The following is a 20,119-nucleotide window of genomic DNA, read 5'->3' as shown; positions in this document are numbered from 1 at the left end:
TTTATTTATTTTTTTTAAACCATTTCGGGTGATTGTAATGAGCAGCCAGGGTTGATAACCTCTGGAATATCAGAAAGCTTAAGACAAGTCAGTGGTGATATGATTTCAAAAATCAGTTGTTCCTCTGCTTCCAACAAAACATTAATAGAAGTCTGGTATGCAAGGTAAAGAAAGTAGTTCCTCTCTACATTTCTAGTTGAAATACCACACCCACTTTGCCACCTTTTAAGAGGCAGGTTGGTTAATTGATTTCATCCAGGATGTCAGAAGACTAAAGGCCATGTCATCTCTGACATACAATTTAAAAATGACATGATAGTTGTCTTTAAATATTTTTAAAGGGCTGTCATGTGGAAGAGGGATTATAATTTTTTTTTTTTTTTGCCCTTGTCTTTTCAAAAGGGTAGAAATTAGAAGGAGGAACATTTCAGCTGAGTACAAAAAATAACTTTCTACTAAAGTGGACTTTCTGAATGCCATCTTTAGAGGTATCTACTCAGAAATTGCGCAGAATCCTCTCTAGGGTCTTGTGGCGCGTTCCTGTTTATATGTACCTCCCAACTTTGAACTATCCAGATTGAAGTGTCCACGAAGGCCAAATCCATATGCTGTGTTTTCTTTTTTTTTTAACCAGTAGAAGTGGTCCAGTGCCCTGAACAGAGTAGGACCTTAATAAACATTTATTGAACATATGAATGTTGAATTTACCTTTCTATATATTTCAGCAGGAAACTAAAGGTTGTGTCTGCAATGCAGAGTAAAAGTAAACATTTGTACCAATTCAGATTTATTCTTCATTTAAAATACAGTTGTTGAGCTAAAAATTAGTTATTTGCTTCAAGTTATCTGATTATTTCTTTTCTTTAAGATTTATTTATTTGAGAGAGAAAGAGAGAGAGTGCACACACAGGGGGAGGGGCAGAGAGAAAATCTCAAGCAGTCTCCCCACTGAGCGGAGAGCCGGGCACGAGGTCAGTCCTACCACCCTGAGATCATGACATGACCCCAGCCAAAACCAAGAGTCGGAAGCTCAACCAACTGAGCCACCCAGCGTCCATGATTATTATAATTTCTAATTTACTTTCTCACCTGTCTTAAAGGCAGTCATGTAAAAATGCACACACACATCTGGAGCCTCACTCCATTTCTTTACACCTTCTAGATCGCTGCCCGCAGATCCTCCTCTCCCCCCTCCTCATCCACCTTTGTAAGACCGCCCAAGTGTTCAGCCCCAGTGGACCGTGGCGGGACCTGGCTGTCCATTTCTCTCCAGCTATCACTGCTATCCACTGATCACCATGGCTAATCATATGGTATGCCAGTCTGCACCAATCATTAAGATGACCCAAATTAACAGCCTGGCCATGTCACAGTACATTCATTCCACATATACAGACATGGCCTAAGTGTGAGGCAGAAACTTGGATGTGCTTATTTGTGTTTGCATCGTTACATGCATTATTGATTGTCATGAGCTGCTTCAATGCTTTAAATCTGCAAATGAGAATCATCTGTTAATTATTACAGCCAGAATGGAGATCTGAGGGCAAAAGAGAAAGTGTACATGCCTTTTTCTACCAGCACATCCTTTCGTTTGCCATTTTCCTTCACAGTTACATGGTAAAGCATCTTAGCACAACACATTCCCCAGCTTTTTGCTTAGAAGGGATACTTAATCAGAATGTTTTTAGATCCGGAAAAGAGAAACAGATCTCTCCTAGCCAGGTGAAGAAGGTAGTTCAGGCTCTGAATTGTAAGTTCATCGTGGGAATTCTGTAATCCAATTTCCTACTGTATACTGGTTAGTAAAGCTCAGTTCTTGACAAAACACAGGCAGCCTTATCTTAATCACAATTCCAATTGTTGGCACCTTGTGGTGCCTGGTGTAAATTATCCCCAAAATATTTGCATTCTTGATAGCCATTTCTCTACAATGCATTTAATAAGTAGAGGGTCCTATTACCTGCTAAATGTTAGTATAAATTAACAATCCATTATGTACAATAAGTTTTATAAAACATTTACAGATAGAGATCATGTTTAATTAAAATTAACTTGCATATGAAAGCCAAATGCACTAATGATCACAATGACCTTTTATTACCTACAGTCCCTTGTTTTGGCTGGATGATTGACAGCTTGCTGTTTGGCTACCATGTTGAATTTCAGCTGACAAGACTTTTCATTTTAACTCAATTTGCCCGCCTATCACAAGCTGGTGGCAGGCCAGACCCAAGTCACCCAGCTTTGCCTCAGCAGCTTGCTCTACTTCTCATTAGTACGCATTTATTCAGTGGAAATTGGAAGACAAATGCTTGAAGGCATGTGAACTAAGTATAGCAAATTAGGTTTAAAGACTGAATATTTATAAGTATATGGAAAGTTTTTTTTTTTGTTTTTTTTTTTTTTTAATTCTAGAGCGAATTGAGAACTGAGTGCTAGCTTTGGTATAAAAGAAATGAAGATAGCAGGGGGAAGGAGGATTCTAAGAATAACAATACTATAAGCTTTTTCTTTCCATTTTGGAAATATGTAAAATCTCTCTGACAACACCTTATCAAATACCAACCTGGCCTCTCTTTCGTGGAGTGCTTGCACAATGAAGTTTAACACCTCGTGTGTGAGAAGGGGGGAAAAAAATGAGGGTCATGTTCATTTGTTGCTTGGTTATCCCTTGGTATGTTTTAAATTGCCTTGTTTGTTCGGCACTCACACAGAAACAGATGTTGCTCTCCCGTGCAGGATAATTTACTGTACCTCCTGGTGCAGCATGGAAGTCCTCCCAGGGCCCAGCTGGTCTGTCAGTGGCACTGGCTGGTGTCTGCTCAACTATGACAACTACAAGTAGAGGCTGCAATTTTTTTATTGTGCAGTTGTCATTCTTCTCAACATATAGCTCTGCCCGCATCCTTGCTGGCGCTGGTGGAAAAGCTGCTGGCTTTTGTGTCTGTACATTGTAACGCAGAGCCACGGACGCTCCCCCCTCCATTGTGGATAATAACGCAACTCATTACTTTTGTCATCTAATGATTATCGGCATGATCGCTCAGAGCGAGAGCCAACCTCGTCTTGCACACATAACTGGTACTGGAAGGTAAAACAGATTTGTCATTTACGATCTGACCGCTAAGCCACACTTTGGGCTCCATTATTGTGATTAACTTCTGCATAAGATATGCTTGCCCAATTGTCATTTGCGATCCCGCAGTGGGCGCAAGCTGCCATGCTTCCCTCGAGCCCATCGGCCAGTCGGATGGGACCACGTTATTCGGACTGGTAAATGCCTGCCCTGCCACAGAGCCACCCCACAATGATTTTGCTTTTGCATTTCTTCTTCCCACACCCCTCCTGGACTTGGGGGAACAGCACTGCTACATATGTCAGCTACCATTTCCCACCACAGGCGAAAATGGTGCTGCGCGTTGTTGATCCAACAGAGCCAGCAGCAGTACCTGGGAAGCCGACCCTTGCTTTTCACCATAGAAATGTTGGTCACTGGTGTCCTGCCAGCTGAAATCCGTCATGTCAGGTGCCTTGTGGCTATCTGCAGTGGAGTCCACGTTCCAAACCCAAAGTTCTTTTCTGGCCTCATCACCAACAAACCGATTTGACTCTGCCTGATTATAATAACGAAGGCAGTCCAAAAGAATATGCACAGTTTCACTGTACGTCACATTGAATCACCACACTGGCCACACAGAGTGGACCGCAGCCTCATTTCCTTAGACAAATGCATGCTGAGGGGAAAATGTCCTGGGAGAAGGCACCCAAAGCTACTTGATATCCCTGTGCAAGCTGTGCGTAGATTTAAATTTTAGTGAAATAGCATTTATTTTTCTTTTTTTGCTGATGCAAGCCCTCACTGAACTGACCAGTGCACTGCTATAATCTAATAATTGAGTACTCTATGTTTCTGAGCTTTGCTGAACACCAAGAAATTGGGGTGTGTGTGTGTGTGTGTGTGTGAGTCTAAATTGCAAGCCATAAACACAACCGTTTGTTACCATGTGAAAGGGGGAAAACGCTCAACTGGAGCTCTTTTTCACATTGCTGATTAGAAAGAATCAAGCTTTATATTCTAGGACCCATTCACGCTGGTGAAAACATAGTCAGTTTTGATTATGAAGACAGAGATGCAGACCTAGACAGGAACTACATGCTGATATGCATGCTATCAGAATGATTTATGCAAATTATGCATATTATTCCCAAAGGAATTCCTCCTCAAACTGCCAGGATAAATTGCCGGAAATTAGCCATAAAATCTGTCGTGCTAGGAGCAAAAGGTGAAGGCCACTGGGAAAGCAAGGACATTCAGCTTCTAGAATCTTCCAGGTTATGATGGTGGCTGTTATTTTCTCTGGATGCTGAGGAAAACACGGTTTTCTTCTGAATCCTATGAAAGTCTTTTTTTTCTTTGAAATTTTTCCAACAAATGCTGACCCACATTTTATTTACAGCTAGCATAAAAGAAATTAAGTGTTAAGCCATTGCAGAAAGCTCTACTACAATTACTTTACTATTAACTGCCTAAGTGGTTATTAAATGCCTAAGCCTGGCTTTAAAGATGTAGCTGTTCTGAAGGGTGGTGAAATAACCCACCAGCAGCGTTCTTCAGCTGGGAGATGGTTTTAATGTCCAATGGATATACCTATCACACAGCATTTCTCTCTTGCAAACCTTTCCTTCCTACAGAAATCCTAGCTAATAACCTTTCTGCCCAAGTACAGCACAGCAGCCTTCTGTCTGTGACTGGGGCCAGGTCACAGCTCTCTCCCCGCCTCCTCATTGCTCTGGGAGTCCAAGACCACCATGGCTCTCCCCTTGGTGCTCAATGGATCTGATTAGGAAAGGGTTCCCTTTTCAATCAAAGCTATTGGTAATGAGCTTAATGACAAATTGAGAACACTGTTCAGGAGCAGTCATGTTTTAATAAGCTGTTGCTTGCTTGTGTCCTTCAGAAAGCACCGTTCTCGAGGTTTTACGACTATGCTCATTTTCAAGCATCATTCGTTTTGTTCAAGAGGATTTGACTCTACAGTCAGAGACGCAGGACTACTGTTTGCGAAAGGGGGACTTGGTAGCCATCTTTCCTCCAGTCATACATTATGACCCGGAAATCTTTGAAGCTCCAGAGGTAAACAAGCATCAGGCAGTCTTGTTGCTACTTCTTAGATAACTGCAAGCACGTTCCTCTTCCTCACACTGTCTTTCCGTGGCTTCCTTCTGCCACCTCGTTCCAGAAGGAATTTGAGATGGATTGATGACTTCTGTTCTGCCTTCCAATGGGAAAATTTTCCTACTTACTGAAGTGTTTCCTAAGGATCCCTCTTCAAAGGTTTTTGGTCTATAAATAGAAATAGAATGATGAGACTAAATGCTGGCTTCTTCAAATGAAATGGGCATTTTACCTTGGCCATCATTACCTTTAGGCCAAAAATAGGTTTTGCTTGGCAGAGAATTATTGAAAACCATGGAGGGCTAGCTAATGACAGGTGGCTTAGAGAATAAAGAATGAGGACTGTTTTGCTAAGTGTTTCTAGAGTGGGGTTTACTGTCCCCAGATCAAGCACCATCACTGCCGTAGTTAAGCCCATATACTTTTTCACCTCTTACCAAAGGTATATGCCCCTTTTGGATCAATCAGGATGGCATTATGAACCTGAGATTGTAAAGCTGCTGCTCACGGGTGAAGCTCTGAGGGTAATTGTGTCATCTCCTTGTATTTTTTTCTGAAGCTGGAGTTAATGAATATCAAAGACTGGAAATTAATCCACCCTGGCTCATCCCTTAATACCACTTCAGAGGTTCACCACCTGCATGCAAATTGAATGCAGTCATATTCTGCCTGTGTGTCTCATGAAGTACTGTTTTTACTATAGTGGTTTTTGTATATGAAATGCTTTTTCAAAGGTAAACTTCTCTGCTCTTTTTGAGCACTTCGTAGAGGGATCACTTTTAAACCATTTCTAGGTTAGATGTTTTGCAGCCACGCTAGATGAAAATAGTGTTGAATTTTGGAAATTAATAAGAAGAGGACAGACTCCAAATAAAATGAGATAATTTGCATCTATTTCATCAGCAAAGGCAACATTTTTTAAGTGAGGGGGAAAGTATACATATGGTTTCTATGTGTTTCAGAAAAAGAGGCATTATATGTAGGGATAACAAATCAGAAGTAGGGTATTAGTAAGTGAATGGACATTCTGTGGAAAACTAGCTTTGTCTCCACATTTGTAAATATAAAAAAAATTATTCCACACATAGATATTCAGTAAATAGGGCAAATAATAACTAATATTTAAAAAATATTTTAAATTTTAACTTTTATTTCTATCTATAGTTTTTTTTATTTAACGTCTATTTATTATTTTCATTATGTGACTGTTCCACTAGTCATTAAGTTTACCATTCATATCATGATAGTAAAATCAACATTAAAGTTATCAGCAAATACACGATAAATGTTTACCAAATTACCGCTGTTTTTGCGGTACGGTTCTTTGGTCTCCAAAATTAACTAGCTAGTTTTTTTTGCCATCATTGTTTTCTTGAAATTAGTTGTGGAATGCTGATCATTATTGGCACAGAAAAATATGACATGGTTCAGAATCATTCTTATATGATTTGGCAAAGTCTTACATAATCATTCATTCTATGAACATTTACTGAGCACCTACCACTATCAAACAAATAGATTTATTCCTGTCATTTTTATCAACTTGGGATGATAATAAGTAGATGCTATAGATGCTCATAGAACAGATGCCCATCTGAAACCATCATCCATTGACAGTAAAAAAGAGAAGGAAATCCTGGGAAATTCTGTCCTTGGCCATTTGTTACTGAGAGCACAGACCCAGAAGCTCTTAAGAGGCTTGTATTCCCCACTGCCTATCTTTTGTGCCCTATAGATCTTGAATTGGAAGACCAGGCCTTAGATATAGAAAACAGACAGTAGCTATGAGTCCAGAAACTTGAAGAAGACCAGCTCCGGATATAAATATAGTTCTTCTTTGAGGGCATAGATACTGAAGAGCCTTCACAGAACATAGGTTCTCCCAACCCAGTGAGGCATAAATTCAGGATGTTCAAGCCCAAGAGACTCTAGAATATCACATTCTAAAAAGAGTCCATGGCCTTCCTTCAAACACCTCTCTATTCCTAGAATGTTGCTCTTTGTCCCCTCAAGAGGTTCCAGATTACTCCACAAGAATCATCCTTAATCACCTCTCCTTTGGCAGTGTTCCTGATTCCCACCTCGTTACATTCCTCAGAGAATTTGCCATTGCCCACTCTGTGGCCTGTTGTACCTTTGTTATAGTGCATACCACCTGCTGTTTTCCAATTATTTGTTGGTTTGTCTGTGCTCCCATAGGCTGTAAGCTCCAGAAGTGGAAAGACCACACCACTCACTGCCTTCTCTGCATTCTCAGTGCCTAGCATATGAGGGTGTCCACAGGGCGAATAAATAAGGGGATGCTGGAAGGGATGAATGCTCTGAAAGTGAAAATACACTTCAATTAGAATTTTAAATCACCGATATTGCATATTCAAATATGTACTGGGCCTAACTAGAAAAAATGGATGAAGTGGCTTGTGTATAAATGTAACAATACTATCAGGAGTGGTAAAAACTATGGGGAAAGGAGAGCCCAGAGGTATCTAAATAAGACCATTTGACTACTTTTGAATTAGCCTTCAGCTCTTACAGGCACATAGGCCTAGCATGGCTGAGTCATTTAAAAAAAAAAAAAATTCAGAAAGCAGATTTTGGGGTAAACTTTAGAATTTTTAAAGGTTTGGATAAACAATGTTTAAAAACACAACATGGGCTAAGCAAAAAGTGTTTGGGGACCTAATTGGGTCTATAAGCTATCAATATGTAACTTCTGTGTAAAGAATTATTCTTTTTCTGAGTATTGGGTGCTTAGTTTATTGTAATAATAGCCACTTAGGTGGCTCTTGCCCATATGGGAAATCAATTGGCAACTAAAATTGAAGACAATGAGAGAGAGAGCACAGGAAACACCCCTTCTCAATTTTCTTTTCCCTCTCTTCATTGGTCTACATGCTATTCAAAAAAGCCTAGATAATTTAACTAAGAATAGATAGCTTTTTAAATTTTTCTGAAGGCCTCAACTTTACATCTATTATTAGCCAGAATTCAAGCAACTGGTGCTCCAATAATTGGTAAATGGTGATGATTTCCTTTCTGCCAAAATACAGCATCCCAACCTGGAGCTATGAAGAGGAGCAAATCTATTGGTTGGTTTTTCTGTGGCCAGAGGTGGTAAGGTACAAAGGGAAGCCTGGAAACACTGTTGGGCCATAGGGAAGAAACAGCAAACTTTTAGGGTGGTAACACTTTATCGCAGCCATGTAGCCTCCTAAAGTAAGGACACGGGGAAACAACAAAGTAATTACAAAGCCATTGGAGCACTCCCAAAAGCTCTGAAGCTGAAAGACCTTATTTGACCTCATGCAAGTCTGCCCTATCTAACTTCTCAGCTGTGTAGGGATTCTGAAATTATAAAACGAATTTGAAAGCCCTTGAATAAATTCTAAATCACTATAAAAACTGTTGTATCAATATTATTCTGATTATTGTCACTGTTCTACAAATATGCCAGTCATAACAAATGAGGAAATACTCTAATTTTTTGTCTGTACCTCAAATTGGAATAGAGATTATGCCACCAGTCTACTTCAAGGAAACAAACGTATACTGAGCATCTGTTATCCAAAAAGTACTTTGATGGACATAATGGGGGGCACAGAAATTTAAAAGGCCCTTGTCTTTAAGAGCTTAGAGTTTAGGGAATTGGCCTTATCACACAGCTATGTTCTCAGAGCCAAGAGCTTAGAGTTTAGGGAATTGGCCTTATCACACAGCTATGTTCTCAGAGCTTCGTGTTGAGAGGGTTTCTGCCATACCGGTAAATTGGCCTTCATGCCCACTATGTTGGAATCAGCAGTGTGCTGGTAAAACAGCCCTCTGAAAAGCCCTGATTTTCTCAATGTTTGTGGTTTAAATACTCCCACGTGACTGATTTCTTGTGACTAATATGAAGAGCCTCAACGCAGAGCTGGGAGGAGATGTGCACACTCTCTCGAGCTAGTACAAACGAATTGGAACTTAAGTCAGGCAGATAAACAGGAACTCTGTCATCTTGCTCCCAGTAGGGCTGATTGTAAACCCAGGGCAAGAGTGTAACCCCTTAGTCATCCACTCAAAACACTGACAGTTCTTATCTTAGAAACTTTTCTTTTCTCTAATCTGGATTCCTACACCCAAAATGATAATTGAATGGATACGAACCCTGATTATATTGTATGTCACCCACCTCAGCAAGACTACGTTTTAATGCCTTTTTAACTTCAATGTTTCACATACAGGAAGTGCTCAAAACAAATCTCTTAAACTGAACTAAACACAATATTGGAGCACACAAATTAGGCTCCTCAGTCACTTGTACCAAAACTCTTTTCTATCCAGAAAATTGTATCATGTATCCAATCTTGATTTCTAGTGCTAAATATTATACCATTCCCTATTTATGAACGCTGAATATTCATCTACGCTTCATTCTCTACATGTTTATTTACTCATTCAATATCTGTGTTTTCTTCAGAAGCCTGAAGATTGCTTTTAAAATATACTTTATTGTCATGTATTTATTCATTAATTCAACACATGTATATGGAACCTCTACTATGTACATAGCACTATGTTGGGTGCTTTGAAAATACAGAGATAAATAAGACAATGTGACAACTCCGATCTCCTGGGATTTCTTGGCTCTGCCATCTCCTGTGGGTTAGCTCCATTGTCAACCTGGTGGCCATAGCTGTTGCTGACATCAGAATCGCATAGAACTAGGTCCAGAGGAGAAGGGGACATTAACCATTTTGTTTGTTTGTTTGTTTTTCTTTGTTCACAAGAAAGGAAGTTCTATCAGATGTCCTCACAGACATTTCCTCTGTAACAGTGACGAGATTTACACACCCTATCCTCAGTCAGAGGCCAGAGCAGTGTGATTACCGTGATGGGTGCCTAGACAAACTTCAGCAGAAGAAAGATGTTCAGAAGTCAACCACAAGAATTATGAGAGGAGTAATGGGGAATTACAGTGTCATACCCTTTCTTTTATGATTTCTCTATTCTCATCCGCTTAATATTTAATTGACTGTCTTTAGTTGTGAAGTGCTGAGCTATTAGGGTGACTGCAAAGAGTTTACGTCAACATGACAAGGTCTGCATTTAAGTTCCTCCAAATGAATGCGTGCACCTTGAGCTCCTAACCCTTTATTCTACGTCACTGTGACCCCAGAATCTTACAGGTGAGACTGTTAAACCCCTTCTCTTTTTGGCAAAAACCAGACCATCTCCCTAGCCTCTGCCACAGGCCTGTCCTTTGGTTTCTGCTCTAGTTCTGCATGCCCTGACAATGGAAAACAAATTGAAAATAAATTTCAACTCAAAAATATATTTATGCCTATGTGCCCTTTGAGCTGGATGGTAGTAACAGAGCAAAAGAAGTTGGTCTTTCCTGTTCTTGTTTCATAATATAAACAACTAAGTAGGAATTTCTAAGATGTTTACTATAAGGAAATGGAATAGAAGGTGGTAGAAAACTAGAGGAGTGACATTGCTGATAGAGTAGAAATTTGAGGGAATTGAAGGTGAACACTACCTATAGGTCACAGGGATGGGGGAGCATCATGTGTTTATCCTGCTGGCCTCTCAGAGGGCAGTACATTCACTTTCACAAAGAAGAACAGGATAGCCATGAAATAAAGCAATTGTTGGCTTATTTATGAAATCGGGACACTCTGAAGTTATAGCCCAAGTCAAGTTTTCCTTTTGTATCTCCTGGCTTAATTAGTGTGGCAATAGTGAGATCTTTTTCCAACAGATTATTTCATGAGTAAGTTAACTTGAACTGACGTGGCTATGTGAGGAGCTCCTGTGGAGTGTTCTCTCCTCAGATTGGTCAGTGAGAAGGTGGCAGCACCAGTCCTTAACTCAGGCAAGCAGGCGTGGGCCCCAGTCACGGAAAAGGTTATCAGGAGAGAGTACCATATTGTACTCTATCTCCAGTAACAAAGTGCATGTCAACAAGAGTGTCCTAGTTCATTACTGCAGGGGGGCACAGATATTTTTAGTTTAGCACTAGTTAGATCCTATTCAGATACATCCCAGAACTGTCTGTGGGGGTGGAAAATACTTGTGTTCTAATGTAGATTAATTTGGCCCTTATGATTGCACCAACTTGCAAGTTGGAGGGGAATTGAAACCACCCATAATGTGCTTTCCAAGCGTGAATCTTTATCAAAATAGGTATCTAGGTAAGAGAAGACAAGCCCAGTACTTTTTAAAGGAAATTATTTTGATGGCATTCATATTGAGTGAGAAAATTAGATCATTCGTGATGGAGTCAGAATCCATCCACATATTGTAGGGTTTTCACTGTAACATGAAATGCTTTCAGTCTGACCTGCTTCTTTGCCTCTGACTTCATGTAGTTCATATCAAACTTGTGTGCTGAGCAGGTCTAATGCTAATGAGCACCAAGTATAGGAAATACTTGGTCATTTTCATGCATGGCATGTGCATTAATTTAATCAATGGCTTAATTCACCATGGGCTGAAATAAGGTCACTCAGTTTCTTCTCAGAAACTCAAGTGAGAGTAAATTAATGCCGGGCTAAACACCCTAGATAAACCAGTCCCATAATTTTCTGTAACAAGTTAATGTAACTTATTTATGAAAACATATTGGAAATACCTGCCACCCTAGAGATAGCCCAAAGAGAGTCCATTGTAATAGGCACCGTGCTAGGAGAAGTTCAGTACAACATCAAAAAACAAACAAGATGGGTTTGGTGGCTTAGTTCCTCTATAGTGCTACATGTGAATTTCAAATTTCATTTTATGTCTGTTTAACCCAGACATAAACACTGAATCCTCATCCATCAGGAAGGACTAGAAAAAGCATATTAGGCAGCTCCTGTGGCCAGTAGAAGTCAATATCCCATAGTAACAGCGGCAGCGCAGGAGTCCTTACCTTTTACCCAACATCAGTCCACCAAGTGGGACCATCTTAGGGAACAAACATACAGAGACTATCTCTACATGTAGGAACTTCAGCATAAGAGAGAGATGCGAATTAGGAAGAAGAGTCATATAGATATGTGCATTTCACTATGATAAGGGAGAAGTCATTTCTTAGTAGCGTTTGAGTTTTTTTGAAAGTTCATCCCTAATTTACACCTACACCTTTTACTCTCTGGGCATTTGCAGGATTCAGAGGAGCCTTTTCAGAAAGACAGAGCGGGCAACTTTGTGGACCTGACCTCAAACTATTTCATGTAAATTTTGCACTTTAACTAAACTCCTTATCTCTTCTCTACAGGAATTTAGGTTTGATCGTTTTGTAGAAGATGGTAAGAAGAAAACCGCCTTTTTCAAAAACGGGAAAAAGCTGAAGTATTACCTATTGCCGTTTGGATTTGGAGCCAGCAAATGTCCAGGCCGATTTTTGGCAATTGTTGAAGTAAAGCAATTGTTGGTTGTACTTTTAACTTATTTTGATTTAGAAATAATTGATGCTAAACCTATGGAAGCAAACTACAGTCGCCTTTTGTTTGGTATTCAGCATCCAGCTTCTGATGTTTTATTTAGGTACAAAGTAAGATCTTAAAAGAAGTGATAAAGAAAGAAAAGAAATTTATCCGAACTAACCTAAATGTCCTCGGCTCGTCTATTTGTTTTGAATTTCTGCAAATATAATTGCTTTGTTTGTCTGTTTGTTTAAAAAGTGCCAATTTATATTTGATCTGCGATCAGTCCAGTTCGTACTTGGTCACAAAACCCATCATAAACCAAAAGAGGATGTCGACATGAAAATAGACATCATAATCAGCATAATGATAAACTCAAAATAGCCTTTTTATGTTTTTCTACGTATTGTGATTTTCGCTCATCATGGTAAATGTACCACAATAAATTTGGCACTGTGGGATTTTTTTAAGTCACTCAGATTCTTCTCTAATATGTAAAATCACACTTTATGTACTAGTGGAAATTTGTGCTGGAAATGGACACAGTCTAACAAATTCAAAATTCTCAGAGAAGAAGGAAATTAAATTTTCATGCGATAAACTGGATGAAAATGTTCCCTTCAAGTGTCATATCAATAATGTCTATATCGCCTGGGTACTTTTGCCTTAAATGAGTTTTGTGGTAGATTAAATGCTCCAACTTCACTTCAATATTTAATCATGCATAAATGTTCTTTATTACTTTGTATACTATGGCTCAATGCAACAAAATTTCTCATTATGTAAGACCACTCGTGTTAAGTTAGATACTGAGAAGATTTCATGTATAGGAACACACAAAGCCTATTATATATTCAGCATTTGCCTGAGACGTTAGTATTAGGTTTGTTGTTAAGAGCAAATGTTAAAATCATGACAGGATTGATGGTAGCATTTGGTTTTAGTGTAAACTCAGGGCTATATCAGCATTGCAGTGAACTCTTTCCTAAATGCTTCCATTTATATAAAGTGAGAAACCAGATCGCAGTATTTGTTCTTGACACATCACCTTTTGGACCTGGAGTTTATCTGTATTCTTTTGAGTTACACCGTTATGGAATGCAGTATAATTTTATATGCCACAGCGCAGCATTGTGTCCATGATTCAAAGCTTTCCAATTTCAGCTTACCAGGTGATTGGCATCTGACCTCAATGATGCTACTGTATTTAAACAGGAAAAGCAGGTAATAAAATTCAGTTAATTTGCATTGCATGGGTCGGAACTTCTATGATTTCAGCATCATGCTTTTGTTTTTAAAAAGGAAATTGATTATTAAAGTAACATTATAAAATACTTACGGTACTTAATAATAAGTAGATGTTCTAGCATTTATAGCCTCCTTCTTGAAGTACATGCTCTAAACATTTCTTAGTGAGGCTGTGCTAGCTAAGCTCTGTTTTTTGTTGATCAGAAGCATCTTTATTTTTGCCCTTGTTCTTGAAAGGTGATTTTTCTGTGCGCACAAATCTATTTCCTCCCAGCACTCTGAAGATACTGCATGTTCTTACGGCTTCCATTGTTGCTATCAAAAGGTTAGCCATTAGTTTAATTATTCAGAGGGCAGTCTGCCTCTTCTCTCTGATAGCGTTAATGTGTTCTTTTTGTCTTTGATGTTCTTAGTCTCTATCACGCTTGCATGTCACAGTGCCTCTTGAGTCTGAGAATGTGTGTCTTTCATCGGGTAGGAAATATTCTTAGCCATAACCTCTGAGTAGTACCTCTCCCAGACTCTATTAGATCCTCTCACTCTATACTCCATCATGTTCTTTGACCTTTCCTCCCCATATTTTCTACCTCTATTTTACATTCTAGGTAATTTGTTTAGATCTCACCGTGAATTTAGTCTCTATACTGTGTACCTAATTTGCTCTTTAGCTCACCCATGGAGTTTGGTTTCAGTTTATGGTACACAATTATGATTTGTCCAAGTAAGGCCCCTCTGGCTTTGTCTACTTATTCTATCTTATCTCTAATCTTCACCATTATACTTCTCCCCATCATAGGCAAACATTCTAATGTGTTTGATATTTATCTTTTCATAAGTTTATATTTTTATAAAACATATTACCTGTGTGCATGTTAATTTACATAAACAAATTTTATATATATGACATCCTTCTTAATTTTCTTATTAAGCTCTATATTTTTAAAGATATATTCATATTACTATATATATGTGTATATATACATATATATTTAATCTTTTGCTTCTAACTGCTATGATCTCTTCACCCCATGATGGAAACTATATCCATCAGCTACTTAATTTGGGGGAGAGGCCAAAGCAGGAACTAAAAACTCCTCCCCCCTACCTATCCTCCCACTGCTGTGTCCACCATCCTCTGTCCCGGGCTGCTGCAAACTCTGTCCCCAACCCCTGTAGTGTGCACACACATGCACACACAAACACACATACAGAGTCCGTGACTACCTTCATTCTCCCTGAGATGTTCTAGATCTGTTATGTTCTATCCTTAGGGCCTTACGACCCTCTCCCTTCTGTGGGTTGATTGATTTTGAGCCAGGGTACCAGCTGCCAACTTGTCAGCTTTCAGTTTTTCTGATCCCACTGAATTTGCTAAGTTCGATGATTTCATATTCAGTTTGAGAACTCTCTTTTGTTCATCCTATCTGCCTGGTCATTTTTTTTTTAATTTTATGTATTTATTTGAGAGAGAGAGAGAGAGAGAGAGAGAGCACAAGCAGCAGGGAGAGGGAGAAGCAGGCTCCCAGCTGAGCAGGGAGCCCGATGTGGGGCTCGATCCCAGGACCCTGGGATCATGATCTGAGCCGAAGGCAGACGCTTAACCGACCAAGCCACCCAGGCGCCCACTGCCTGGTCATTTCTGATGTCTTTTTCCTTCATCATATGCTCAGTATCCTCTTCCATTTCTTCAAGTACATTAAGAAACCTATTTTATATTATGTATCTGATGTTTCTAAATCATTAATGTTTCGTGGGTCTGATTCTATAGTTTGTTTCTGTAACTCTTACTCACTATGGCTTGTTTATTGAGCCCATATTCCTTGGAATTTTATCTCTGGAAATTTTTTAAGACCTGAGTTTAAAACTCATTCCTTCGGGGAGAAGTTGAGTTACTTTTGTCTGACTGCTGATGTTATTATCAAATTCACATCACTTTAAGTTTGCAGCTTGAGGGGGAATGAGGGGTGGGAGATACATAGGTAATGTGGGTTCTAGCCTTAAATCAGCTACAAAGCAGCCCTATGATTAGGAATAGATGGGAGACACTTTCTATTTTGTTTTGTTTTGTTTTCCTTCACCATCGCTGAGAGAGGCAAGTCTACAGACAGTTTTGCTCTCTGGAGCAAGGTTTCTTTCTAGTTCACCTACTAAAGATGTTCAGTTTGTGAGTTCTTGGCTTTGTGTGGGAGTCTTTGATTTCACACACACACACACCCACCTTGGGCCCTAGGCTTTATCTTCTGCCTTCCACAAAGCATAGCCCATTCTTTTTATCGTAGGAGGACATCTAGCCCACCATATGACCTGAAGTAGAAACTTCCATGTGCTTACCTTTGTCTCAGTAGTACACTTTTGCGATGTTACAGTAGAGAGAACACAGGAAATTATTCAATTCTAATGTCTGCTTAACTTATAACTAGAAGTGTGTACAGGAATTTAGAATAGAAAGTAAGAATAAACAAAATGGTTGGGAAAATATTATATAAAAGGAGTGGATAGTAGAACCAAAACAAGAGAGTCCTGTAAAAGGCTTACATCTAGTCATTAAAGCGTGTTTATGAATAGAAAAAATGTCATGGAGAAATAAGTTAAAAGACATGGATTCCAGCTATGATATGACTAGTTTGTTATCATCGACAAGTCATTTTGCCTCTCATTGCTTCAGTTTCTTATTTGCAAAATAAAAATAATAAGGCCTTTTGACATGAGGGTTCATGATGAGGCTTAAACATCGTAAGATGTGTGAATTTATTTTGAAAAGTGTAATGCAATATGCAAACATAAAGTTGTAAAGGAGATACTTCAACAAGTTGTGCCTTTTAAAAACTGTTCTTAATGTATTTGCTAAAGGGAATAATTTTTTAGTCATTACATAGTTCATTGTTCATTAATTCAATCAAACATTTATTGAGCATTCCCCCTGTTCTAGATATGTTGTTATGTACTGGATTACCCTTCTTCAAGAACATACAATTTATTAGGGAAAACAACACATACACAACTAATTTATTTTAAGTGTCCTTGTAAGTAATAAATTCATTTCTTTAAAACAGTTTTAAAATTCTGATTTACCTCTAGATCTAGCCTCCCGTCACTCATTCCAAAGTAGTGTTCTGTAATGAGAAATTACTATGTGCATAATTACACACAATAAAACATATTCATCGGGTATTGTGATTATAGGACAAAAATAGCCAAACCAAAAATAGCCAAACCAAACCTTATTGAGGCTCTAAAATGTCTTAAAAACTATACTTTACATATCATAAAAACCCATCTTTTCATTTTTACAGCCTCCCCAAAGTTTCAAATTAAAGGAAATGAATAATAATATTGTTTTATATCAATGACTAACAGTAATGAAGCATCTAGTAGCAAAAACTAAATGCTCTGAAGATATTAAGAAAAAAGCTATTTACCACTAAATAAGGCATGCTGCTAAGCAACCTACATGGGAACATTTATCCGCCTTCTTTTGGTTTTCCTGGCACACTTAATTATATCTTCTTCATTTTATCATTAAGTGTGGGGTCACAAGTCTAAGGTAAAGGGGTTACAACTCAAAATCTACATGATGACTTCTGTTTATTTTCTCATAAAGAAATAATTTGGGTAACATTTCCTGTAAATGTCTTCTCATTGAACAGTGGAATCTTAAAACCAATTTCAAAGATCTAAGCACAAAAATTATTTAGGTTTTGATCTTAGCATAAAATAATGTCAATAATGATAAAAGAATTATATGCCCTTAGAATGTGCACTGTTTTTAACCTATTAAATTCACAATATTGCAAACTATTATTTACTTGAACTGCATTATTAGGTATTCATATTCACATACTCAATTAAGAAAAATTTAGCAAGCCAAGATTACACTCCCTGTAGCATTATTTTAAATTATAATGAGCAATCACATAAAACTCTCTACTATTTCTCTAAAGCAATTATTACTTAGTCTTCTTCATAGTGTTAATCTAAATCAGTGATCAATGATGTTTGGACTTTCCAGCTTAAATCTTTATTTTATTTATAATACTTTTCTTGAGTAAGATAAATTTAATTTGTGAAAAGCTCTATTGCACCATTTTAAATAGGAGATAATTTGGCAATACTTATGTTTAAAATATTTTGTAGTCAGAGGAGTGCCATATATTATAAAAAAAAACTGTCGTTCTGAATTGTTTGTTTAATATTACCTTTTGATTTTAAAATGGTATATATGTGGATTTATGAGGAAGCAAATCTTAAAAAGACATTAGGTAAGAAAGGCAAATGCTTTGTAAATCTATTTAATTATCTTTTATTTACAACAATAATTCAATAAATCAACTTTTAAACCACAGGTGAATGACTGTGTGTCCTTATTTCCCTACTAGGAGCATGTTCGGTGACAGAAGATTTGGTTCCAAATAGCAGGTTATTTGGAGAATAATTTTGCTGTCTGAATATCCTCACATCCCTGTCTCCCCCCACCCAAACACACATACACACACACACACACGTTCTTATTTTCTGATTCCCTCCCTAAAGGTACATTCATTGTTACATTCAGAGTGTTTTTCAATATGTTTTAACTTAGCTATGTATGTGGGAAATAATAAAAACAGACCCAAGAAATATCAGGGACTAATAAGTTTTTTAATAAGTTTATTTTAACCAGGCTGACCTTGCTAGACCACAGTTCTTCATAATTGCAGTCATTCTGTGGAAAGATGTAAAAGAACAAAAAATGGAAGAGAGATCCCATTAGATGTGGTCTTTGTTTTCTGCAGATCTCTTACCACAGATCATGAATGAAGCTGAATAATACTTGGACAGTATTCTATGTATTCATAAAGCTGAAATCCAAACTGTAAATAAAGCAAGCACCACAGAATGGTGTTGATTTGGATTAAGTGTGGCTTCTGCAGTAACTGTATGTATAGCATTTCACTGGACACTTGGTTTCTCTAAGAAACACTCCCGTGAGTCATTAACATTTTACAAGAACTTGTCTCAGACTCTAAAGGTGTTCCTGTGTATTTCAACGAGTCAGTTTAGTGTTAACAACTAGGATAAATCATGTCATTAAATGGGCAATCTATAAAATAATTATCTCTGCTTTCAATTTTACTCTAAAAAACACTTATTGAGTAAATTTTAAAAAATTTATTTTTAATTGCCTGGAATTAGCCATGATCATGTGAGTAATAATATGCATTTTCTATTCAGGATATAGCTGGGTAGAAAAAATACTCAGGGGTTATGCTGGATAATTTTAAGTGGGTTTGATATAGCTTATTGTTAATTCTTTGAGGTATAGTTTATGTTCTCAATTCCTAAATGTATTCATTTTTATAAGGATAGATATGATACATTGCAGACACAGAAAGTAAATGTTTAGAGATAGACTCGTGAAGCATTTTATTTCCCTTACAGTGTTTTGTGCCTATAGAAGAAACTAGAGGTAAAGGTAACTATAATGTAATAACAGGTATATAACAGGTAAGGGTACGAATATCTAATGATTCATCACTGAGTCAAATTTAAACACTTATAAAGCATGTATTAGTTTGAGATTTTTATTTGTTTACAAGAGAATATTACTCCATATAACATTTATTTCTAAGCACGAGCCATTATAGTTAACATAAAATATATGTCATTATTACCTGACAAATAATCCAAATTTTTTAGTAAATTCTTCTGTCTCTTGTGTTTAATATTTAAATGAAATATACTTTATTTCACAACTTCTAAGAACTATCCAATATGTTTAAAGTTCTACAAATGTCTTTGTTTTATAATTTAAATGGAATTTTTTTTTTAACTATTTGAAATCACTTTTGGATTTTTTTAAATGAATCTTAAAGTATACAGAAAGTACTTCCTCTGTGTTTTGAAATTAAGTATCCACTTTTTAAACTTTTTATTTTGAGCTAATTTTAGATTTACCCAAAAGCTGTAAAATAGCATTCATTTCTACAGAAGAAAGTCCTCAAACAATGTTTCCAAAAAGTTAAACTATAAGAGTGGTCCCAGGACTTAGCCAGTTGAAGACCTTAGTTAATCCTTGAACTTTGAAGATGTTCATCCACAGTAACTACCCTGTAGGGCAACCTTCTGTAAACAACCACCGAGTGGCAGAGATCATTTAATTGTGTATGCCAGGCAGATCCTCTAGAATCCAAGTAAATTTGGTTTTGGGAAAACATTTCTTTTTTCTAAATTTTAAAAAGAGCTTACTTTGTTCAGTAATTCTAGGTTTTCCTTAATTTCACTCTCTTGAGAAATCTATACTTCAACGATAGATATGCCGGCTGCT

General features: G+C 37.6%; 1 protein-coding gene across 2 annotated transcripts in view; it reads left to right on the top strand.

Moving 5' to 3' along the window:
- The window catches only part of CYP7B1 (cytochrome P450 family 7 subfamily B member 1), a 157,726-nt gene extending 139,569 nt beyond the window's left edge, over positions 1 to 18,157 (top strand). For both annotated transcript variants that reach the window (XM_006741253.3, XM_081816061.1), the window contains 2 exons: positions 4,962 to 5,137; positions 12,420 to 18,157. In XM_006741253.3, the coding sequence (XP_006741316.1) occupies positions 4,962 to 5,137; positions 12,420 to 12,707 (464 nt within the window). In that variant the 3' untranslated portion in view covers positions 12,708 to 18,157. The remainder of the gene's footprint in view (positions 1 to 4,961; positions 5,138 to 12,419) is intronic.
- The last annotated feature ends 1,962 nt before the right edge of the window (positions 18,158 to 20,119 follow it).

Source organism: Leptonychotes weddellii, chromosome 4 (assembly GCF_054177405.1).
Source record: "Leptonychotes weddellii isolate Sample4059 chromosome 4, ASM5417740v2, whole genome shotgun sequence".
Classification (NCBI taxonomy): domain Eukaryota; kingdom Metazoa; phylum Chordata; class Mammalia; order Carnivora; family Phocidae; genus Leptonychotes; species Leptonychotes weddellii.
This window is presented reverse-complemented; position numbering and strand designations above follow the sequence as displayed.